The sequence below is a fragment of the Dromiciops gliroides genome, chromosome 5 (assembly GCF_019393635.1).
Source record: "Dromiciops gliroides isolate mDroGli1 chromosome 5, mDroGli1.pri, whole genome shotgun sequence".
In the NCBI taxonomy this organism is placed as follows: Eukaryota; Metazoa; Chordata; class Mammalia; order Microbiotheria; family Microbiotheriidae; genus Dromiciops; species Dromiciops gliroides.
Genome location: NC_057865.1, coordinates 296127385 through 296148393, shown reverse-complemented (window position 1 = coordinate 296148393; position 21009 = coordinate 296127385). Strand labels below are relative to the sequence as shown.

At 41.7% G+C, this 21009-nt stretch overlaps 1 protein-coding gene across 13 annotated transcripts in view; it reads left to right on the top strand.

Annotated features, from left to right (window-relative positions):
• Positions 1-21009, top strand: part of PPP6R2 (protein phosphatase 6 regulatory subunit 2) — a 152905-nt gene that overhangs the window by 102106 nt on the left and 29790 nt on the right. For all 13 annotated transcript variants that reach the window (XM_043968423.1, XM_043968421.1, XM_043968422.1 and 10 more), the window contains 3 exons: positions 3080-3145; positions 15529-15641; positions 16023-16136. In XM_043968423.1, coding sequence (XP_043824358.1) covers positions 3080-3145; positions 15529-15641; positions 16023-16136 — 293 coding nt within the window. The remainder of the gene's footprint in view (positions 1-3079; positions 3146-15528; positions 15642-16022; positions 16137-21009) is intronic.

Here is a 21009-nt window from a genome sequence, read left to right as displayed (position 1 = left end):
TTTCTTTTTTCTTTTTTTGGGCAGGGCAGTGGGGGTTAAATGACTTGCCCAGGGTCACACAGCTAGTAAGTGTCAAGTGTCTGAGGCTGGATTTGAACTCGGGTCCTCCTGAATCCAGGGCTGGTGCTTTATCCACTGTGCCACATAGCTGCCCCAGCCTTGATACTTTTTAATACTAAGTATCATTCTCCTTGGCAAAGAAAGAAATAAAGTAAGATCCAATTAGCTTTGCTTTCTTTCTGGCCTTGGTTACATCATCTTATACATCTTATACTTGTTAAGGGCTAAGATTCTAGCTAAACTGTCTAAAATATCCAATGAGTGGTCGCCAATAAATTATAAGCTTTAGCAAGAGTTAGACTTTTAAGCGTTTATTAAGGAGAATAAGAATTTGGTAGAGAGAGAAGAAAAGGCCTAGATTCCTATCTATTAAAGGGAGAGCGCATTTCTAGCTCCCTTCTCCACCAGCGTCCCCAGGAAAAAGCCCCAGTCAGAGCACTAGGTTCCTCCTTCTTCCTCCCACTAGCCAACGTCATTTCCTGATGCCAAAGAAAAGACGCATGTTCTTGCCCTCAAAGACCTTGCTTTCATGGCGGAACTTTTCTACAGTAAGTCTCCAGCAGGTGGCGTCATTCCAATCGTTACATACTGAACTGCCATAATTTTTTTAATCCCTTATTTCCCCCATATAGCGTGTTGTTGTTGTTTTAATTTACTTTTTGTTTGTAAGGGTGGGAGTCAGTTGAGTCGATCATTCCTCTTAGCCCTGATAGCTTTATTGGGTGAGAACAGTCATCAGCTGAATCAGCCCTTCAGTGTGAACTGAGAACAGGGGCAGGAACTTTCCCAGTTGAATCCATCAAGGGCATTTCAACCAGGTAGGCTAGGAAATCTGTCTGCTTTGGTTGAGGACATTGGTCAAGGAGGCAGTGTCTGCACTGGGATCTGAAGACAAATGAGACACTGTGAGGAGAGGTACTTAGTAAATGCCTACTTCTCCCGGGCCCTGCTCGACGCGGAGTCCCTGCCCTCAAAGAGCTTCTGTAAATTCTAATGTGAAAGCAAGGACATGGCTAAGTCTGAACTAAGTCAGAGAGAGAGAACAAGTACACACCACAGGGTTGTGAGGAGGTCATGGTGCCAGCACTGGTGAGGGGCTGGCTAGCAGGAAGGTAGAAGGGGCCTGGCGTGTCTGAGGAACACAGAGAAGAAGTTGTGAAGGACTCTAGGAGCTGAACAGAGGAGTTTCTATGTAGTCCTAGAGGGAGCTAATGGAGTCCATTGACGTGCTCAGATCTGTTCTTAAGGAAAATCATTTTGGCATCTCTGTGGAAGGTGGGCAGGGAGGCTGGCGAGGAAGCTATCCACATAATCTAGGTAGGAGATGAGGTGGGCCAGAACTAGGTGTTTGGAGGTGAGGGATGTGGTGGACTTGGCAACTGATTGTATCCCGGGGTGAGGGAGGAGGAGTCAAGGGGGTCTGGAAGGCTAAGGAAGACTATATGCATGTCCTTGAGGGCAGGGCCTGTCCTGGGGCCTTCCTGCATATAGTGGTTGCTTCCCAGCCTTCTTCCCCATGACTCCTGTGTATGGCTCCTCACACATGAGATGCCATCTGCCCTCTCATCATGATCTTTGCACCGGCTGTGCCCCATGTCTGGCGTGCTCCCCTCCTCATGTCCACTCCTCTGAAGGCTCATCTCCAGGGCTGTCCTCTCTGGGCAGCCTTTGGTAATACCCACAGCCTGATGATCTTGTACCTATCGCGTGTGTGCTCACCTGTGTATGGAGGGGCTCGTCCTAGAGATTGCAAGCTCTTCTAGGGCAGGGAGAGTTTGACCTTGGTCTTTGTATCCCCAGCATGAAGGTAGGGGTCCTCCCGAAATGCTTGATTGGTAGTTTAATGAGTGCCGAGAAGAGATGATTTAAATTGAATTGGGGGGGGGGGCAGCTAGGTGGTTCAGTGGATAAAACACTGGCCCTGGAGTCAGGAGGACCTGAGTTCAAATCTCAGACACTTGACACTGAGCTAGCTGTGTGACCCTGGGCAAGTCACTTAGCCCTCATTGCCTCACAACAAAACAAAACATGTTTAGAGGTGCCAAATAAATGGAATTGAGATAAATAGATTAAGGGAATGTCAGGCTGCAAGGTTTTTCAAAGGGGGAAAATTAATCTCATCATTTTTCATTTATTTCCCATTACTCTCCTTGATGCATTTGACTTTTGAGCCAAATTGGCTTCCTTGCTGTCTCCGAAGCTTTGCTGTCCATCTCCCACTTCCTTGCCTTTATGCAAGCTGTCCCTCATGCCTGAAATGGAATCCTTCCTTTACATTTTTAGTCTCCTTCAGGGTTCAGCTCAGGTGCTGCCTCATCTTGGAAATTCATCCTGACTGAAAAAAACTTTTTAAAACCTGATGTTAAAAATAAATAAATAAAAATAAAAAAGAAGCCTGTTCTGACATGCCCCCACCCACTCATCCACATTGTTCTCTCCTCTTCTCTCTCTCCCTCCCTCCTCTCTCTGTGTTTTTGTCTCTCTCCTCTCTCTGTGTTTTTCTCCCTACTTTCTCTTCTCCTCTTGCTCCTCTTTGTGTCTCTTTCCTTTCTCTCTTTCTTCTCTCTCTCCCTCTGTGTCTCTTTATGTCTCTCCTTTCACTCTGGGTCTGTCTCTGGCTCTGTTTTTCCTCTGTCTCTCTCCCTCTTACCCCTCCCTCTCCAATTACCTTGTAGTTATTTATCTGTGTACATGTAACCCCTAACAGAATATGGTACAAGATAAACAACTATAGAACTGAAAGTGGAAGGGAATTTGAAAGAGGTCTAACCCTTTATTTTACATACAAGAAAACTGTGTCCCAGAGGATTTAAGTCACTTGAGCACAGTCACCCACGTAGTATGTGTCAGAGACAGGATTTGAGCTCAGGTCCTTAGTCTCCAATCCAGAACTCTCCACTACACCACACTGCCTCTCATGGAGGCTTCTGGAGCCCAAGACCTGGCTTACAGGGCCTGGTCGTTAATTTCTGTTTGTTGTTGACACAAACATGTAACCTGAGGCTTTCTTTCTTTTCAGTGGCTGAATGAAGAGAACATCATTGAGAGGCTTGTGGAGCTGATCCACTCGGGCCAGGATGAAGATGTGAGTAGGAAGCCCTGGCCGCTCACCTCCCCCACCCTCAGAGCTGTGAGTGACTCGGCTCACCCACACTCACATTGTAGCTGTTGAGCAGTCTAGCCTCTTTGGACAGATTGTAGAGCAAGATGGCAAGAGGTCTAAAAATGGGCATTCCTCCTTACTCCGGTACTACTCTGTCTTGTAACCACATTGCTCCTTGGCTGGCCTGAAGCCTGGGTTTTGCTTCAGCGAATGAAAGAGGTTTTGTTTTTGTACGGGAGGCGGCTAAGGGGTCTTTGTATAGTTTTTGTCACTTCAGAGCATCTGCTATCAAAGGTTTCAGCTTCTTGTCCAAAGAGACTGGAAAGTGGAACTGGTGACTCTGGGAGCGTGGCAGCTGTCTGATGTCTTCACGCCTGCAGCCTCTGCTTCTGGCTCAGAGTCCTTGAATCTTGCCTTGAACCAACTCCTAAAATTTCATGTTTGAGCAGGTTCAGGTGGTGTTACACACTGGAGGGTGGTGCACTGGGACTCCCAGGCTCCCCTTTTCTGTTTGTAGCATTCGGAATGGAGGCCGACAGGCCTTTTGGAAAAGACTCAGACAACATCTGCTTTGGGTACTAAAGTGAAAAGCAATTGATTAATTCTGTTGGCTGCCTCCCTTTGGCCTTGTGCAACAGTTACTATCACAGAATTAGAAGGATTGGAATGGGTCTCCCTCGAAAGGAATCCCCATTAGAAAACCCCCAGCAAGTGGTCATCCAGACTTTATATGAAGACCTGCCACCTCCTGAGGCAGCCCATCCGCTTGGTAAGGAAGCTTTCCCAGCATCAAAGCTAAATCTGACTCTGAAGATTTCGTGCACTCACTTCTCACTGTATGCTTTGGAGCCAGTCAGATTGTCTGGTAACATTTTCCACCTGACAGCTTTTCAGATATTCGAAGGTAGCTGCTGTCTTGTCCCTCTGAGTCTTCTCTGGATTAACCCTGGTCCCTCCCACTAATTCAAAATTACTTGGCAGGTAAAAATGAAAGAAAACAAGACGATTGAAAAACCCATCTCAGCCTAGTGGCTCTTATTTTCTCAAGTAGTGTCTTAAGTTTTCCTTCAGCCTTGTTCTTATGGTATATAACGTAAAAGTAGAGGCCATGTGTCCTGACCTCAGGTCTTAGCTCTAGAGATGACACCAGGGTGGGTGGGCAGTGGGAAGAAGAGAAGCAGTGGAGTCTGTCTGATTTCACCCAACCTTGATAGGAGATCTGTGGGGACAAAAAGTGACAGTAGCTCACAACAACCTTGTGAAGGACCTAATGCCAGGATGATGCCCATTTTACAGAGAAACCAGCTCAGGCACAGAGACCCTTGATGGTATACAGCTCTTGGTTTTTGGAGTTGGGACTTACATTCAGGCTTTATCCCCATAAAGTCTGCTAGACCCATCTACACACTGTCTTGCTGTGCTTGGTTTCTCTGTATATATAACACTTCAAAGACTGTCTTTGGACCTGGGCAGACTTCTTGAGTGACCATTTGGAGGCAGTCTAAAATCTGGCCATCTTCATAGGTACCACGGAAAGGCAAATTCATCTCTTGTAGGATCTGTGTTTCCTGCTTGGGGGGAGGTTCTTGGGCTTCTTTCAACTGTTCTCAGCACAGCAACTTCTCCCTCTATGACAGCCTGACGTGATTGAACAGAGAGGAGTGGGGTGGTAGGTACATTCATATCTTATTTTCTTCACCTAAACAGATCAGAACAGGAGCCTGGGGAACTGAAGCAGCCAAGAGATTGTTAATAGTTGAAGGTAGGGGAACATCACAGTGAGTGACCACAGGTATACTCCAAGTATCCCTGGAGTTCAGAGAACATCATGGATTCTGACAGTTACTGAAAATATAGGGGTTCTGGCTTACATGACCAGCAAGATGCAGGACTAGACATTTTATCTGTTCCTCACAACCTTTCACATATCTCCAAAACAGAAATTATATCCCAAAGATAAAGGAATTTCAACTGTGTCCATGGTCTTTGTGTCACATAGAACCCAAAAGAAGGTAAAAGACAAAACCCGGTGATATCACCCCTACTCTGAGCTCACACGGCACCACATCACTGGCACCAACACTATATTGACTGACCCATGGACTTGGAACAAAAACTAGCCCTACACCAGTGTCTCTGAAATCTGGGCTCCAGGCTGTGGAAGTTTGTTGTGGCCTTCCTGGTCAGCACCCCATCAGGATTCTTAGCTATAACAGAACTTTACAGGAGAGTTGGGAAGAAAGGAAACAGGGAAGGATGTGTTTGGCCTTGAAATGGTGCTGAACTCCATATTCTAGTTTCTCCCTTGTCTCAGAACCTCGGAAACTAAATCCCAAATGACAGAAATCAGCCCCAGCTACAGTGGCACAGCCCTCTGGACTGCTGGGCTAGAGAACTGAGGAGCAGAGGGAATAGGACCGAGCACTGTGTGTGTGGGAGGTGGGGAGGGTGGCTGTGTGGCACTCCACTAAGCTTGAGGGAAAGAGCCCAGCACCCATCTGGGACCACTTCTGTCCCCCTCAAAATCACTTGGGGCAGAAAAATAGGCTGTTCAAGCATTAATCACCCATTGTGGTAGGAAACTCAAGTCTGAGATCCAGCCCCTAGGGAAACCACCATCGGGGGGAGGGAGTCAAAAGGTGAACAATAGGGGGAAAGACTGAAATGACATAAGATCTCAGGAAGAAGAAAACCCAAAGACCCTGAACATAAGCTGATAAAACCAACAGGGAAAACTTTAATAGCAAAGAATGTGACCTCTAGATGTAGTAAATGAGTTCAGGTATCTGAACAAAGGAAAATGATTCAACACTTGATGAAAGAGAGGACCCTGCAGAAATTGAGAATGTGGAACCACAACATGCTGTTCCAAAGTGGTTTAAAAAGAGAATTGAGAATTGTGAGAGCAGAATTTATGTCTTGCACAGCAAAAATAATTGTCAGAACAACAACAACAAAAACCTTGAATCTAAGATGGCAAATCTCACCAAAGAAACCAAAGAGAGAACAGTTGGTTGGGAATGCAAATACACAGAAGTAAAGGACAATCTACATGCTGTCCATCCAAAGGAAACATCCTGCTCATGAAGACGGAATGCATAGAGACTATTTAAAGGTTAATGGATCTCCCGAAGAACAGGAGAAATAAAAAAGTAGATACCACAGTACAAATGATAATGCAAGAAAACTTCTTAGAGCTTCTGAATGTAGAAAATGAAATACCAATGGAAAGAGTTATCACTTCTGGGAGATGTAGAGGGAAGATTGCAAACTCCAAGACACATACTGGTTAATTTTAACAATTTAATTCAGGGGACAGCTAGGTGGCGAAGTGGATAAAGCGCTGGCTCTGGATTCGGGAGGACCTGAGTTCAAATCTGGCCTCAGACACTTGACACTTGCTAGCTGTGTGACCCTGGGCAAGTCACTTAACCCTCATTTGCCCCGCAAAAAACAAACAAACAAAACAATTTAATTCAGAAACAACAGGTCCTTCAAGCAACCAGGAGAAAGACCTTCAAATATAAAGGAAAGGGGGCAGCTAGGTGGCACAGTGGATAGAGCACCGGCCCTGGAGTCAGGAGTACTTGAGTTCAAATCCGGCCTCAGACACTTAACACTTACTAGCTGTGTGACCCTGGGCAAGTCACTTAACCCCAATTGCCTCACTAAAATATATATATATATATATATATATATAGGAAAGAAAATCCAGATAACAGAAGACTGTTGTATACCTGCCAGAAAATGAAGGGGGGATTGGAATGTATTCTGAAGAGTGATGGATGAATGAAAATAAATGGACATGCAACAATAAAGAGGCATTTGTAACATTCTTATAAAGAATACCAGACCTGAAGATTTTATTTGCTTCTTGAATACCTTGTTCAACAGAAATGCAGGAAGGAAAGATGAATATGTTAGCCATGAACAATAACAAACAAGTGACATCAGAGAGACTAGTAAGAGACTTCTTTCTAAAAGTACACCAGGAGGGGCAGCTAGGTTGCACAGTGGTTAGAGCACCGGCCCTGGAGTCGGGAGGACCTGAGTTCAAATCTGGCCTCAGACACTTAACACTTACTAGCTGTGTGACCCTGGGCAAGTCACTTAACCCCAATTGCCTCACTTAAAAAAAAAAAGTACACCAGGAGATTGTCGTGAAGGCAGGGAGTGAGGGGGTGGAGATTGAAAAGGGGTGGAGTCTAAAGAGGGAGGCTTTAATTTGGTGGATTTAATTTTGATGAATAGTCCTATGGGTAAAAAGAGATGTTCTGTAAAGGCAGATTGGCCTTGTCCAATGGATTTTGGTACTTGAAAAGACCACTTATCCTACCTTGGGGTTTGGGAGAGAGTTGTAACTCTTGGGGGCATCTGGTACCTGGGGGAGATTTTGAGGCAAATGGGAAAGGAAGGTGATGGGGGAGGAAGGGTATCAGTTAGTGGTGGGCTACATAATCATCTTGTGGAGAGGACAGGTGGTGCCTTGGTTCAGTATCCTCTGAGCTATAAGTATTGGCTTTGTTCTAGGAGTGAGGTACAATGGAAAAGTGGACTCTGCAGGGCAAGTTCCACAAGGCTGTGGCCGAAACTGTCTAGAATAGATAAAGTAGAAACTGATTCCATAAGGAATACAGAGAATAGAGACCAGGTAATTATATGGGTCATGAACCAGAGACTGAGGGTCTAGAAAAGATAGAAAAAGAGGTTGGATAGTGAAGAGTATGAGAGAAATCATCTTGCAGAGGAACACATCAAATAAAAATTTAAAAACTAATAAGCAGGACTAGTTTAAAGTGAAGAGAGGTGGAGAAAAAACTATTTGAGGGGGGAGGAAGAGTGGAAGAACTAAATAACTAGATAAAAGCAGGAAAGAAAATGGAATTAAGAATCAAAATTCCAAAGGGAATGGGGTAACAAGCAAAAAAAGAGAACCAGGGGCAAGGAGAAGAGAGCTAGTAGGAATAGACCCACCTTAAAAAAGACCAAGCTAAAACTGAAGAGACATAAAATTGTATTTACAACATAACATGGCGGGGGGGGGGGGGGGGGGGCGGGGCGGGGCGGAGACCAATATTAGAGAGAAATGGGGCAAAATATAAACCTCATTCTTATAACTTTAAATGTGAATCAATTAAACAATCCATTAAAATGAAACAGTGGCAGATTGGATAAGAAAGCAAACCCCTATAATCCGTTACTTCTAAGGAGCACATGTATAACAAAGAAACAAGAATAATTGAAGGGGATGGAAAAAATTGACTGTATCAAGTTAATCCTAAATCCTAAAAAGTAGGAGTTGCAATCATGCTATCCGGCAAAGCAAAAACAAGCATTCAAAAAAAAAGGGATAAACAAAAAAATGACATGCTGAAATCAACATAGCATAGACAAATCTAAATCACTACAGACAACAAATTAATATCAGTAATAAACATATATGCTCTAAATTCCTTAGCATCTAAATTCACAAAGGGAGTAATTGAGTTATAAAAAGACATAGATGGTAACACAAGAGTGGTAGGAGAATAAAATATCCCTATTTCAGTCTTGGATAATTTTAATAGGAAGATAGAAGGAAAAATATGAAACTCAACAAATTCCTAGAGAAATTAGAACTAAAAGACTTAGGTAGCTTCTAAAATGGGACTGCAAATGAGCATGCATATTTCTTAGCACTGTATGAAACTTTTTTTTTTGGAGAAGTCGTGTCATGAGTTTGCATGAAACTTTTTACAAAAATTGACCATGTATTAGGGCACAGAGATATTACAAGATATTACAAGCAAATGTAAAAAGGTAGAAATAGTAAATACATCTTCTATAAACCATAACACAGGTATACACATTTGGGTACATTTGTGTACATTTGTGATTCAGGTACCACAAATTAAGAGAGAGATCCAAATGGAGACTTGACAATGAAATCCCAAATAATGAGTGGATCAAAAACTAAATAATAGAAAAATTATGTAAAAGAAAATGATAATGATGAAACAACAGTTGAAATTTCTAGGATGCAGTTAAAGCAGTCCTAAAGGGGGGAAAACAATATCCCTACAAACACAGATTAACAAAATAGAAAAAGAGAGGATTAATGAACTGAATATGTATTTTTTTTTTTATTTTTTTAGTGAGGCAATTGGGGTTAAGTGAGTGACTTGCCCGGGGTCACACAGCTAGTAAGTGTTAAGTGTCTGAGGCCGGATTTGAACTCAGGTCCTTCTGAATCCAGGGCCAGTGCTCTATCCACTGCACCACCTAGCTGCCCCTTGAATATGTATTTTTTTTAAATTTTACATATAAGGTATTTTATTTTTTCCGTTACATGTAAAGATAGTTCTCAACTTTTGTTTATACAAGCTTTACAATTTCAGATTTTTCTCCCTCCCTCCCCTCCCTCCCCCCTCCCCTAGACAGCAGGTAATCTGATATAGATTATGAATATGTATTTTTAAAAATTAAAATCCAACAAATAAAACTAAAATAAGCACAAAAAAGAGTACATTAAGAATTAAAGGAGAAATAGGTAAATTGGAAACAAATGATAACCAGTGTTAACTAAAACTAAAAGCTGGATCTTTAAAAAGACTAATAACATGGATAAACTTTTAAATAATCTGGTTTAAAAGAAGACATCAGAAAAAACCCCACACAATTAAATAGCAAGTGAACAGGTTGAAATTGCATCAAAACAACTCAGTTCCAGAATAGGAAATAGATCTAAATGTAAAGGAACTACCAAAGTACCCATACTGAACAAATTATTCTCAAAAAGTGAGAAATAAAGGAGCTTCCTAGAATCTTTTTTTGGGACAAATATAGTCCTAATAGTTAGACTAGGGAAAGAGGAAACAGAAGGAAAAGCTGTAGACCAATATTAATGAATATTAACTAAAAAATTTTAAACAAAATTCCATTGAACAGATTAAAGTGATTTAGCTAAGCAATAATTTATTATGATCAAGTAGAATTTATACCATGGATCATTTGACATTAGGAAAACAATCAACATAATTAAGCACACTAAAAACCAAAACATCCAAAACCATATAATTAATAAATGCAGGAAAAAAACTTTGACAAAGAACAGCACTCATTTATGCTTAAAACCCTACAAAGACAGGCATAGAGGGACTTTTTAAAAACATCATAAACAGCATCTATCCAAAACCAAAACCAAGGATCATTTGTAATGGAATACACTAGAACCTTCTCCAGTAAATATAGGAGTGAAACAAGGATGCCCATTATTATTTAATATTGTTCTGGAAATGTATTGATAAGACAAGGGAAAAATTGAAGGCATAAAAATAGGTAAAGAGGAGATAAACACTATTCTTATTTGGATATGGTATACTTAAAAAATCCTAGGGAATCAGCAAAGAGACTAATTGAGACAATTTAATTATTAGCTATTAATTGTTAAAGTAATAGCTTTAGCAAAGTTGCAGGCTACAAAATGAACCCTCATAAATCAGTGGCATTTCTATATAATAATAAGTCTCAAGAAGCAAAAATAGAAAATAAAATCACGTTTTAAATAAGTACAAAATGCATAGAAATCTGGTGACTGACCCACCAAAGCACACAAAGATTTGTATGGAGTCAATTATAAAATACTCCTTAAAGAAATAAAGAAATGGCAACTTAAATAAAAGAAATAAAGAACAACTTAAATCTTCAGTGCATGGTTAGTCCATACCAATATAATAAAAGTACTACCCAAGTTAATTTACAATTTCAATGCTATACCAATCAATCAAAGGAATACTTTATAGAATCTGATAAAATAATAAAATTCATTTGGAAATACAAACAATCTAGAACATCAAGGGAAATGATTAAAAGAAATAGGAATGAAGGGGAAATAGCACTTCCAGACCTCAAACTATATTGTAAAGCAGCAGTCATCAAAACCATCTGGTATTGAGTAAAAAGGGCAGCTGCAGTGAGAATGCCAGGCCTGGAGTCAAGAAGACTCTTCCTGAGTTCAAATTTGACCATAGACAATTACTAGCTGTGTGACCCTGGGCAAGTCACTTAATTCTGCTTGCCTCAGTTCCTCATCTATAAAATGAGTAGGAGAAGGAAACGGTAAGTCACACCATTATCTCTGCTAAGAAAACCCTAAATAGAGTTACAAAGACTCGGCCATGACTGAAATGACTTGAAATGACTGAACAACATTAGTTTAAAAAATTAGAGGGAGAATCAGAAAAAAATAGAACTCAGTAATCCAGTGTTTGATAAAATGGAAAATAGAAATTATCTAGGAAAAAACTCCTTATATGATTAAAAAAAAACTGCTGGGAAAACTAGAAAGCTATCTGGCATAAATTAGGCTTAGACCAACACCTTATACCATATTCCATAATACATTCCAAATGGATATATAACCTTCATATTAGAAATCGTACTATTTTTAAAATTAGAAGAGAAGTAGATAATATACCTCTCACAGCTATGGGTAGGAGATATATTTATTCTTTTTGGGGGAGTGGGGGTGGGGCAATGAGGGTTAAGTGACTTGCCCAGGGTCACACAGCTATTAAGTGTCAAGTGACTGAGGCCAGGTTTGAAATCAGGTCCTCCTGAATCCAGGGCTAGTGATTAATCAACTGTGCCACCTAGCTGCCCCCAGATACATTTATTCTTAACCAACCCAGAGATAGAACTAATTACAAAAGATAAAACAGATAACTTTGCTTCCATGAAACCGAAGAGTTTCTGTACAGACAAAAATCAATGTACTTGAATAAGAAGAAAAATGGTAAAATGGGGGGGGGGGGAATCTATATATCACATTTCTTTGATAAGGGTTTGGTATCCCAGATATGTAAACAACAACTACATATGTAAGATTGATAGCCATTCCTCAATAGATAAGTGGTCAAAAGATATGAATAGTTTTCAAAAGAACTGCAGAGTATCCACAGCCACTTGTAAAAAATGCTCCAAATCACTAATAATGAGAAATGTCAATCAAAACCACTCTGAAGTTTTACTTCACAACTTGCAAATTGACAAAGATGACCAAAAATGGCCACTGTCAGTGTTGGAGGGATGGTGGGATGATAGGCACATTAAGAGATTGTTAGCAGATCTATGAAATGATACAACCATTTGGACCCATTTGGGAAAGCAATTTGAAATTCTGCACATAAAGTGACTAAAATATCCTTATCCTTTGAACCAGAGACTCCATTACTGAACTTGTTTCCCAAGGAAGCCATTGATAAAAAGAAAGTCCTCAAATACACCAAAATATTTATGGCACTTTTGTGGTAGCAAATAACTGGAAGCGAAGTAGATGTGCATTGATTGGGAAATGTCTAAATAAATTGTGGTTTGTGCATGGAATGTAATAGTCTTGTGTTGTAAGAAATGTGTATGAGATAAATACAGAAAAAACGTGATACAGAGTAAACAGAACCAAGAAAACAATGACTACAGTGGGGGGGGGGGCACACCAAAAAATCAAAAGCAAATATAACAAAATTATAAAAACCTAGTAGGATTGAACCCAGAATGAAGAGAGATGAGAAGATACCCCAACCCACCTCTTGGTGAAGGGGGGAGGTCCACAGGGGTTACACATGGCAGGTTTGGGAACTTTTTCGGTGTATTGGTCAATTGTGCTAGGTTTTTTCCTTCTTTTTGGGGGGTGGGTTATGTCTTTTAAAATACGATATAAAATTGTTATATTGTATAGCTCTACGTGGTGTGTTTTTTAAAATTGCTATTGATGTGGGGATGGAATTTGGGGTCCAATTGATTGTGAGTCGTCCCAAAAGAATTACAAGACTCAGTGACTCAGTTTCCTAAGTTTTATTGCAATACTGTGAGTGATCACAGGGAGAGAACCAAAATATTGAAAAGGTATCTCTCAAATAAGGAAAGGAAAAACAGTTATATTTATAGTATAGATAAATTGATTATCAGTCTCATTATAATAATCTCCACCTTGGGGAGGTACAAGAGAGAGCCTATCTTTCTCATTATAATATTCTCCACCTCTGGGGAGGTACAGGGGAGGGCTTATCCTAATTTGGAGTTCCTGGGGGTCCTAAGCCAACCCCTGAGGTGGGTACCTTTTTCAGTGGAGGTGTGTTTTGGGGGTTTACACGTCATAAGGCGAATCTGGGGACAAATATGGCCTTTTCTGCGCATGTCTCTTTCTGATTTCCATAATAATTTTTCATTAGAATTTCTATAGGTGTCTCTTTTGTAGCTGGGACAGGAATGGATAAAATACCCTGCTTTTGCTCCTGTGTTAGAGAACGAGAAGTTGGTGTCAGTTCATAGCCCAAATACCGAACCTTTTGAAGGGATATCTGAGCCTTTTTAATAGAAACTTTGTAACCCCCTTTTCCCAAGAAAATTTAAAGTCTCAGCTGCATCTTTGTAAGAGGAGGCCCAGTCAGGACTGCAGATGAGAATATCATCTACATACTGTATGACCACCCTCCTCTTCAAATGCAAATCTCTCAAATCCTTACTAAGAGCATTTCCAAATAAATGACGGCTGTCCCGCAATTCCTGAGGCAGAACGGTCCAGCAATAATTGCTATAAATAACAGTTTTAGGTAAGCATATTTTAATTATATGCCAGTAAAGGATTGACCATGAGTCTCCCTAACTTCACCTGGTCTCAGGCCACGGGGTAGAGAAAGTAGGGAGAGAGCTTCCATGTGGCAGTTAGCAGCAGCAGGAGAAAAGCCCCCAAAGCCCCATGCTGTCTCCCAGAAAGACAGCATGTGGTCTCAAGGAGACCTGAAAACTCCACAAGTCCTACACTGTCCTAAAAGGGAGAGCCAGGAAAGGCTCTAATGGCGGCTCCCGAGGGTGTATATCCTTTATTGATAGAGGCAGGTTATTATCCATTGATCAAAGCTCATTGGTTAAGCATTATTCAATTCCATTGGTTTACCTGATTTTAAAATGGTCCACATTAAAATGAACTTTACCATGACTTCCAGGAAAAGAAAGCAAAAGACTTTTCCCGAAGTTGCTCAAGGCAAAGTACATTATCTAAGTGTGGTTTGATCCCATCAGTCCTTCACTGAGCTAGACCAAAGAATCATTCTCCATTTCTTTTGTTCCCTTGGGTTTATCCCAGGTCAAGGAGAACTGGACTTTCTGGAGTTGGGGGGGGGGGAGAAAGGACTGAGAAACTGATCTCTGAAATCCATTATTCTCCAAGAAATTCATTATTAATCATTATCTCACAGTGGGAAGGGATACTGTGGTGGTATAAAAACATAAAAACTTCTTTTTTAATTTGTAATATAGGGTAATCCTTTCCCTAGAGGAGCCTTGATCCATATTCCTTGGGAGAGGAAATTAGAACTAAAGAGTCTGTCATAATTGCATTTACCTGGTACAAAGGAAGCCATCACTTTTTAGGATACATTTCTTCATTCTGTCCGGGGGAGCTGGGAGTGGGTGGGGGGATGGTGGTGGTAGTCCTTAGGTATTCCTCGGTAAAGAATTACACTCTGGCCCACAGTCCAATTAGAATTAAAATGGTCTTTTATTTGGGTGCTAGAGAAAGTGATGAGGGGGAAGTGGAAGACCGCCTGGAGGGGAGATGGTTTAGAAACCTCTTCCTCTCAGAACAGAAGGAATGCAAAAGCTTTTGCAGAGGATAGGTGGGGTGACCACCTGAACATGGAAAGTTCCTTTTGGGGGGTGGGGTGGCAAAAGATTCCTGAGAGTCAGAGGGATTTTCTTTTTTTTTATTTGGAATAATAGTCCTGACCTCTGGAGTTATCTCTGTCTCCTAGGTCAGGTAGTAGCCACGCCTAACTGACTTTCCTGCTATAGAATTTTATCTCCCCTTACTTCTTAGGTGTGTCTGTCCTGATATTTAGTTGGCCAGTTTAAACTTTAATAGTCCCTTGACTATTTGATATGTTTGTCCTGTCCTAAGCCCCATGTCTCCTCTAGAGAGGCAGCTTGATAAATGGTAAACAGTGCTGGCCCTGGAGCCTGTCTGGGTCCAAGTTGTGAGTTGCCACCTTCCTCCCTTATAAACTATGTCATCTTTCTGACCCTCAGTTTCCTCATCCACAAAATAGCATTTGGAATACAGTAGATAATAATTGTGTGTTGAACGAATATGGGTCCTGCTTTACACCTGCTGTTGTGAGGATCATGTGAAGCTGTCCAATTTGCCATCTTTAATGCTCAATAAGAAGGCTACTGTGAATTGGAGCAAGTTTGTTTGTTTGTTTACCAGTGTACTGATTAAGAAAGGAGAAACAGGAGGAATATGTGGTTTCATCTCTCCTACACTATCTTCTTTATTCTGGCTAACAATTGTCTTTGGGATGATTCTTGTCATTTGTGATTATTCTCAGAGACAATCAAATGCTTCTCAGACCCTCTGTGATATCATCCGACTCAGCAGAGACCAGAGCAGTCAGACACAAGAGATTTCTGAGCCTGACCCCCTCCTCACCGCCCTGGAGTCGTGAGTACCCAGTAACACAAGGCAACCGGCCACATTGTCCTTCAGTTCCATGTCAGCTATGTCCTTCCAGCTTTAGAGAAGTCTTTAATTTGGGCATTGATTTCAGTTCATTTTTGTCTCTGCGTACTGTTAGTCGGGGCAGTCTTCAGAATGGACTGCCCAATGCTTTCGTGCCTGACGTCCTGCTGGAGTAAACGCCAGAGGATGAGCATGGCTGCATCAGCCGGGCTTTCCTGTGGTTTGGTGGGTCCTCAGACTTGACCAGTCACTTTCCTTCTGAGCTTAGTCGGAATTCAGTCTCTTCTTTTTCCCCTTAACAGCCAAGATGCCTTTGGTGCATTCTCCTTTTCCCCAACAGTAACTCAAGTGTCTATTTAACAGACAGGGCTGTGTGGAGCAGCTTCTAAAGAACATGTTTGACGGAGACCTGACGGACAACTGTTTGGTCAATGGTACGCAGGTTTTACTGACGTTGCTGGAAACAAGGAGGTCTGGGTAAGTCCTTATGAAGGGTCTACTACGTGACAGGCGTGAGGCCAGGCATTGCTAAGAGAGAGAGGCAGGACCAAAGTTGTCCTTGTCTTGGAGGAGCTGACACCATCTACAAATGGGACTCTATACAAGAGATATGCAAGATACATAGAAGGTAGTGTGCGGTGAGAGGCCCTGCAGTTGTGGGTATCAGGAAGGGCCTCATGTATCAGGCAGGGCTTCAGTGGAGCTTCAGAGCAAACCAGGGATTTGAAGAGGCAAAGATGGGGAAGATGTGCCTTACAGGAAGGTGATAGGGGTGGTGCAAGGGCATGGAGAAGGGAGAGGGACTGCTGAATGTGAGGAGCAGCGAGAACGGCAGGCTGCCTGAATCCCCAGGGGGGAGAAAGAGCCCAAAACAAGGCTGAAAAGTGAAGGGCTTTGAATGCCAAGCTGAAGAGGAAGGTCAGCAGAGCCAAGAGAACAGTGTACAAAGTGACTCAACAATGTAAATGGAAAGAACACAAAGCAAAAGTGAATGTTGCACAATGTAAAAGAATAAGCTTTTCCCCAAAGAAAAGATCCATGGGTGTCAAATGTCACACATTCTGTCAAACTTCATCAATGGCCTGATTGCTTTTGCTGATTTTTTTTCCTCCTTGTTGTAAGGAATGGCTTACTGGGAAGGGTGATTTCTGGTTATAGAAAAATGAAAATATCCATAAAATCTTTTTTTTTTTAAAGAAAAAACAATTCTAACAATTTAGGCCATTCAAAAATTGAGTGTGTTGCTCCTTTCAGGAGTGGTTTCTCTGTCACATGTAAGTATTCAGACAGAGGCAAGATGACCATTTGTTAGGGGTACTATAGAGGAGAGTCATGGGGACTGTGATGAGATCAGATCCTGTGACCTCAAAGTTCCCTCCAAGTCATAGATTGTATAAATCCTTCGAGAGATAGAAAATGGGGTTCTGGCTACATCTTCCCTTTGTTAGGGTTCTGCTGATTGAATACTTATAGTACCAACTCCTTCCTTGTCCCCTCCCCCAAATTTTGCTTTCCAACTGAATTTTATTTTCTGCCATATATTTCAGCTAAACTCTTACTTTTAGTATACACTTGGCTTAAAATTATGTCTCATATGTCTTTGGTTCAACAAAATTTTAAGTGCCACTGCATGAGGTGCTTGAGATACACAATCAAAATGGTCTCTGCTCTCAAAGAGTTTTCCATTCTACTGAGATGATAATAACATGTACACAGATAGGTAAATTCAAGGTAATTTGGAGGAGAGAACTCCCTGAAGGTAGGGACTGTCTTGTTTTTGTATCTTGTCAGTTTAAATGGACAAAGTCATCAATTACTGCTTTTCTTTTGTGTCATGGATGTTTAAAAAGTTAACACAGTGATGCCCTTCCAAGTACCTATTGGTGTCAGGCTCACCAAGTTGGTTGGGTCAAGAACTTTCATGGGGGACACAGTCAAGATGGCAGAATGAGAGGTGGCATTTTTGCCTAACTCACCTGGCATACCTCCTTCCCAAGAACCTAGAAAACACACCAGATTGAGTTCTACCCCATGGCAGTTGTTCTTTGTAATTTCTTGAAATAAGATGTCTAGCCATGAACAGAAAAAGAGCCTGGACATCTTATTTAAAAAAATTACAAAGAACAACTGCCCAGGGGCAGCTAGGTGGTACAGTGGATAGAGTACTGGCCCTGGAGTCAGGAGGACCTGAATTCAAATTTGGCCTCAGACACTTGACACTTACTAGCTGTGTGACCCTGGGCAAGTCACTTAACTCCAACTGCTTCACCCAAAAACCAACCAAACAAAAAGAACAACTTCACAAGTATCTTAGAACTCAAGGGCAAAATAGAAATTGAAAGAAGCTACTGGTGACCTCCTGTAAGAAACCCAAAAATGAAAACTACAAGAAATTTTAAAGCCAAAATCCAAAGCTCCCAGATCAAAGAGAAAAGGTTGCAAGCAGCTGGAAAGAAAGAATTCAGAAAGAAAATATTGCAAAGCAATAGTTGGGATCATCCAAGAGTTAGCATTTAAAGGAACATAGCACTTCGAGGATTACAGTCAAGAATAACCTACCCAGGAAAACTAGAGGAGAAAAATATGGACATTTAATGAAACAGAGGACTTGTAAGCATTCCAGATGAAAAAAGCTGAGAAGAAAAGCTAACATTCACAGGACTAAAGAGAAGCATAAAAAGATAAATATAAGTCAGAATTCATAAGGGACTAAACAAGGCTCGATTATTTACATTCTTAGATGGAAAGATGATACAAAGAACCCCTCAGAATTTTATCATCAACAGGGGTTTTAGAGGGAGGCTAATTAGGAAAGAGGACCTAGGTGTGATTCTATTATGTCTGGATGATCTCAAAAGAAGGACAGAAGGGAAGAGGAATTCCTTGGAAGAGGGGGGGAATGGGAAGGAAGAATGGGAAAATTACCTCACATAAATGAGGCATGCAAGGAAGCATTTAAAAAATGGAGTAGGGGAGTGAGCAACTCTTGAACCTCACATCTGTATTCAGACATCATCTGTTCTTTCTTTGGAAATGGATTGCATTTTTCATAAATCCTTCAGAGTTGTCTTGGATCTTTGCATTGCTGAGAATAGCCAAGTTATTCACAGCTGATCATCTTGCAGTATTGCTGTTACTTTGTACACAGTACATCTCACTTTGCATCAGCTCATATAAGTCTTTCCAGATCTTTCTGAAAGCATCCTGTTCATCATTTCTTACAGCACAATAGTTTTTCATCATAATCTCATCCCACGATTTGTTCAGCCATTTACCAATTGATGGGCATTTCCTCAATTTCTAATTCTTTGCACCAGAAAAGGGCTACCATAAATATTTTTTGTACATAAAGGTCCTTTAACTTTTTGGGTTTTATCTCTTTTTGGTGGTAGTGGTAGTGGTATTACTAGGTCAAAGAGTATGCAGGTTGAACCTCACTTTCAACTGAACTGGTTCAAAGAGAGAATACATGTACAAACGTAGTCAGGTACAGAAATTCCTTTTCCCCCAACAGGGAAGTGGGAGAGAAAGGGGTTAAGAAAAAAGATGTGGGGTGAGAGGGAGGGTAGATTAAAGAAGGCTAGGGTCAAAAGCAAAGCAGTCTCTTTAAAGAGGGGACAATGTGAAAAAGAGAAGGACAATTATAAGACAATTGGATGGAAGGAAACACATAATTAGCAATCATAACTGTGAATGTGAATGAAAGGAACTTACCCATACCCCAGTCTTGTCATATGCTGCTAACTCAGCCTTGGATACTCCTTCCTATCTCCCTCAGCTCTCTCTCCTCTCTGATTAGAGAACTCAATGGGGGCAGCACTAAACTCCTCCCAAAGCTTTCCTTTATTATAGAGGGCAGAAACTGAACTTTCCAGCTCAAAACACTTCCCATCTGCAGCTCTGCCTGGTTTCAACCCCACTGAACAAGATGTCCCCATGTCAGATACCCACTGGTGTCATTCCCCACCCCCTTTGGTTCCCTTCCCCAGTCCTTCCCTGAAGGCTCCCTGCCTCCTTTTCCAGTTTCTTTTTGTGTTTTTCTTCATTAGATTCTAAGCTCTTTCCAGTATGTACAAAAATATTTGTAACCGCTCTCTTTGTGTGGTGGCAAAGAATTGGAACCTAAGGGATGCACATCATTTGGGGAATGGCTGAATAAGATGTATATAATTTTGAGGGAATATTTTGTGCTGTAAGAAATGTTGAAAGGGATGGTTTCAGAAAAACCCAGGAAGACTTGTATGAACTGATGCAAAGTGAAGTAAGCAGAACCAGGAGAACACTGTACATAGTAACAGCAATACGTAACAGTGACCAACTACAAAAGACTTAGCTACCCTGACCAATACAACGATTCACAACAATTCCAAAGGACTCATGATCAAAAATGCAATCCACCTCCGAAGGGAGAACTGATGAACTGTGAGTGCGCATTGAAGCAGACGTTTTTCACTTTGTTTGTTTCGTTGTTTTTTTTTAATGGCTAATGTGGATATTTGTTTCGGATGACTGTACATAAATGTAATGTGTTTCTTGTCTTCTCAATGGATGAGGAGGGAGACAGAAAGAATTTAGACCTGGAAACAAAGTAAAATGGAATTTTTTTTTAAAAAGAGCTTTCATTGTTGCAAGCACATGTGATGCTGTCATTCATGCCTTGGAGCCAATGAGCACATTAGGACTTTGGACAGAGCATGTGGGACAGCTGATAATGGGAAGGGGCCTGGTAGGGAACACAAGTGTATCAGGTCAAGGCCAGAAGGTCAGGGAGTGTAGGGGAGACATCCCAGTGCTCTGACTGCTGTACAGCTGGGTCTTCTTTGGCAGCAGGAAGGCTCTAGGAACTGGAATGTGAAGAAATGAGCTCCCCTTGTGCTGAAGAGAGCCAGGCCTGGTAGGAGGGGACAGACACCCAGGAGCAAAGGGGTCCTCGGCCCTGGCCCAGCAACAAGCTTCTGTCTGCCCTGATGGCCAGGAGTGTTTTAGGAGTCCCGGAGAGTCAGGGCTGACTTAAAGCATTGGCAGGTGAAGGGCTGGAAGAGCTGTGGATGACTGAGAACATCCCTGCTTGGGGGCCAGAGCCTTCAGGGAAGGACTGGGGAAGGGAACCAAAGAAGTATTTCTTGGCAATGAGGGCGAGGGGGCAGTAGCAGTGTCTTCTTCCTCCTCCTCCTGCTTCTCCCTGTCAGGAAGACAAGCAGAAGGACCAGAGGCTGAGGCTCTGTTAGCCCCGCTTTCACCCTAGCCCTGAAAAGGGCCTCTGGGGGCTGCTGATGGAAGCCTAGCTCCCTCTTCAGGAAAGACTGGGAATTGCCCAGAATAGAGGCTAGTGTGAGTGTGTCTATTGAAG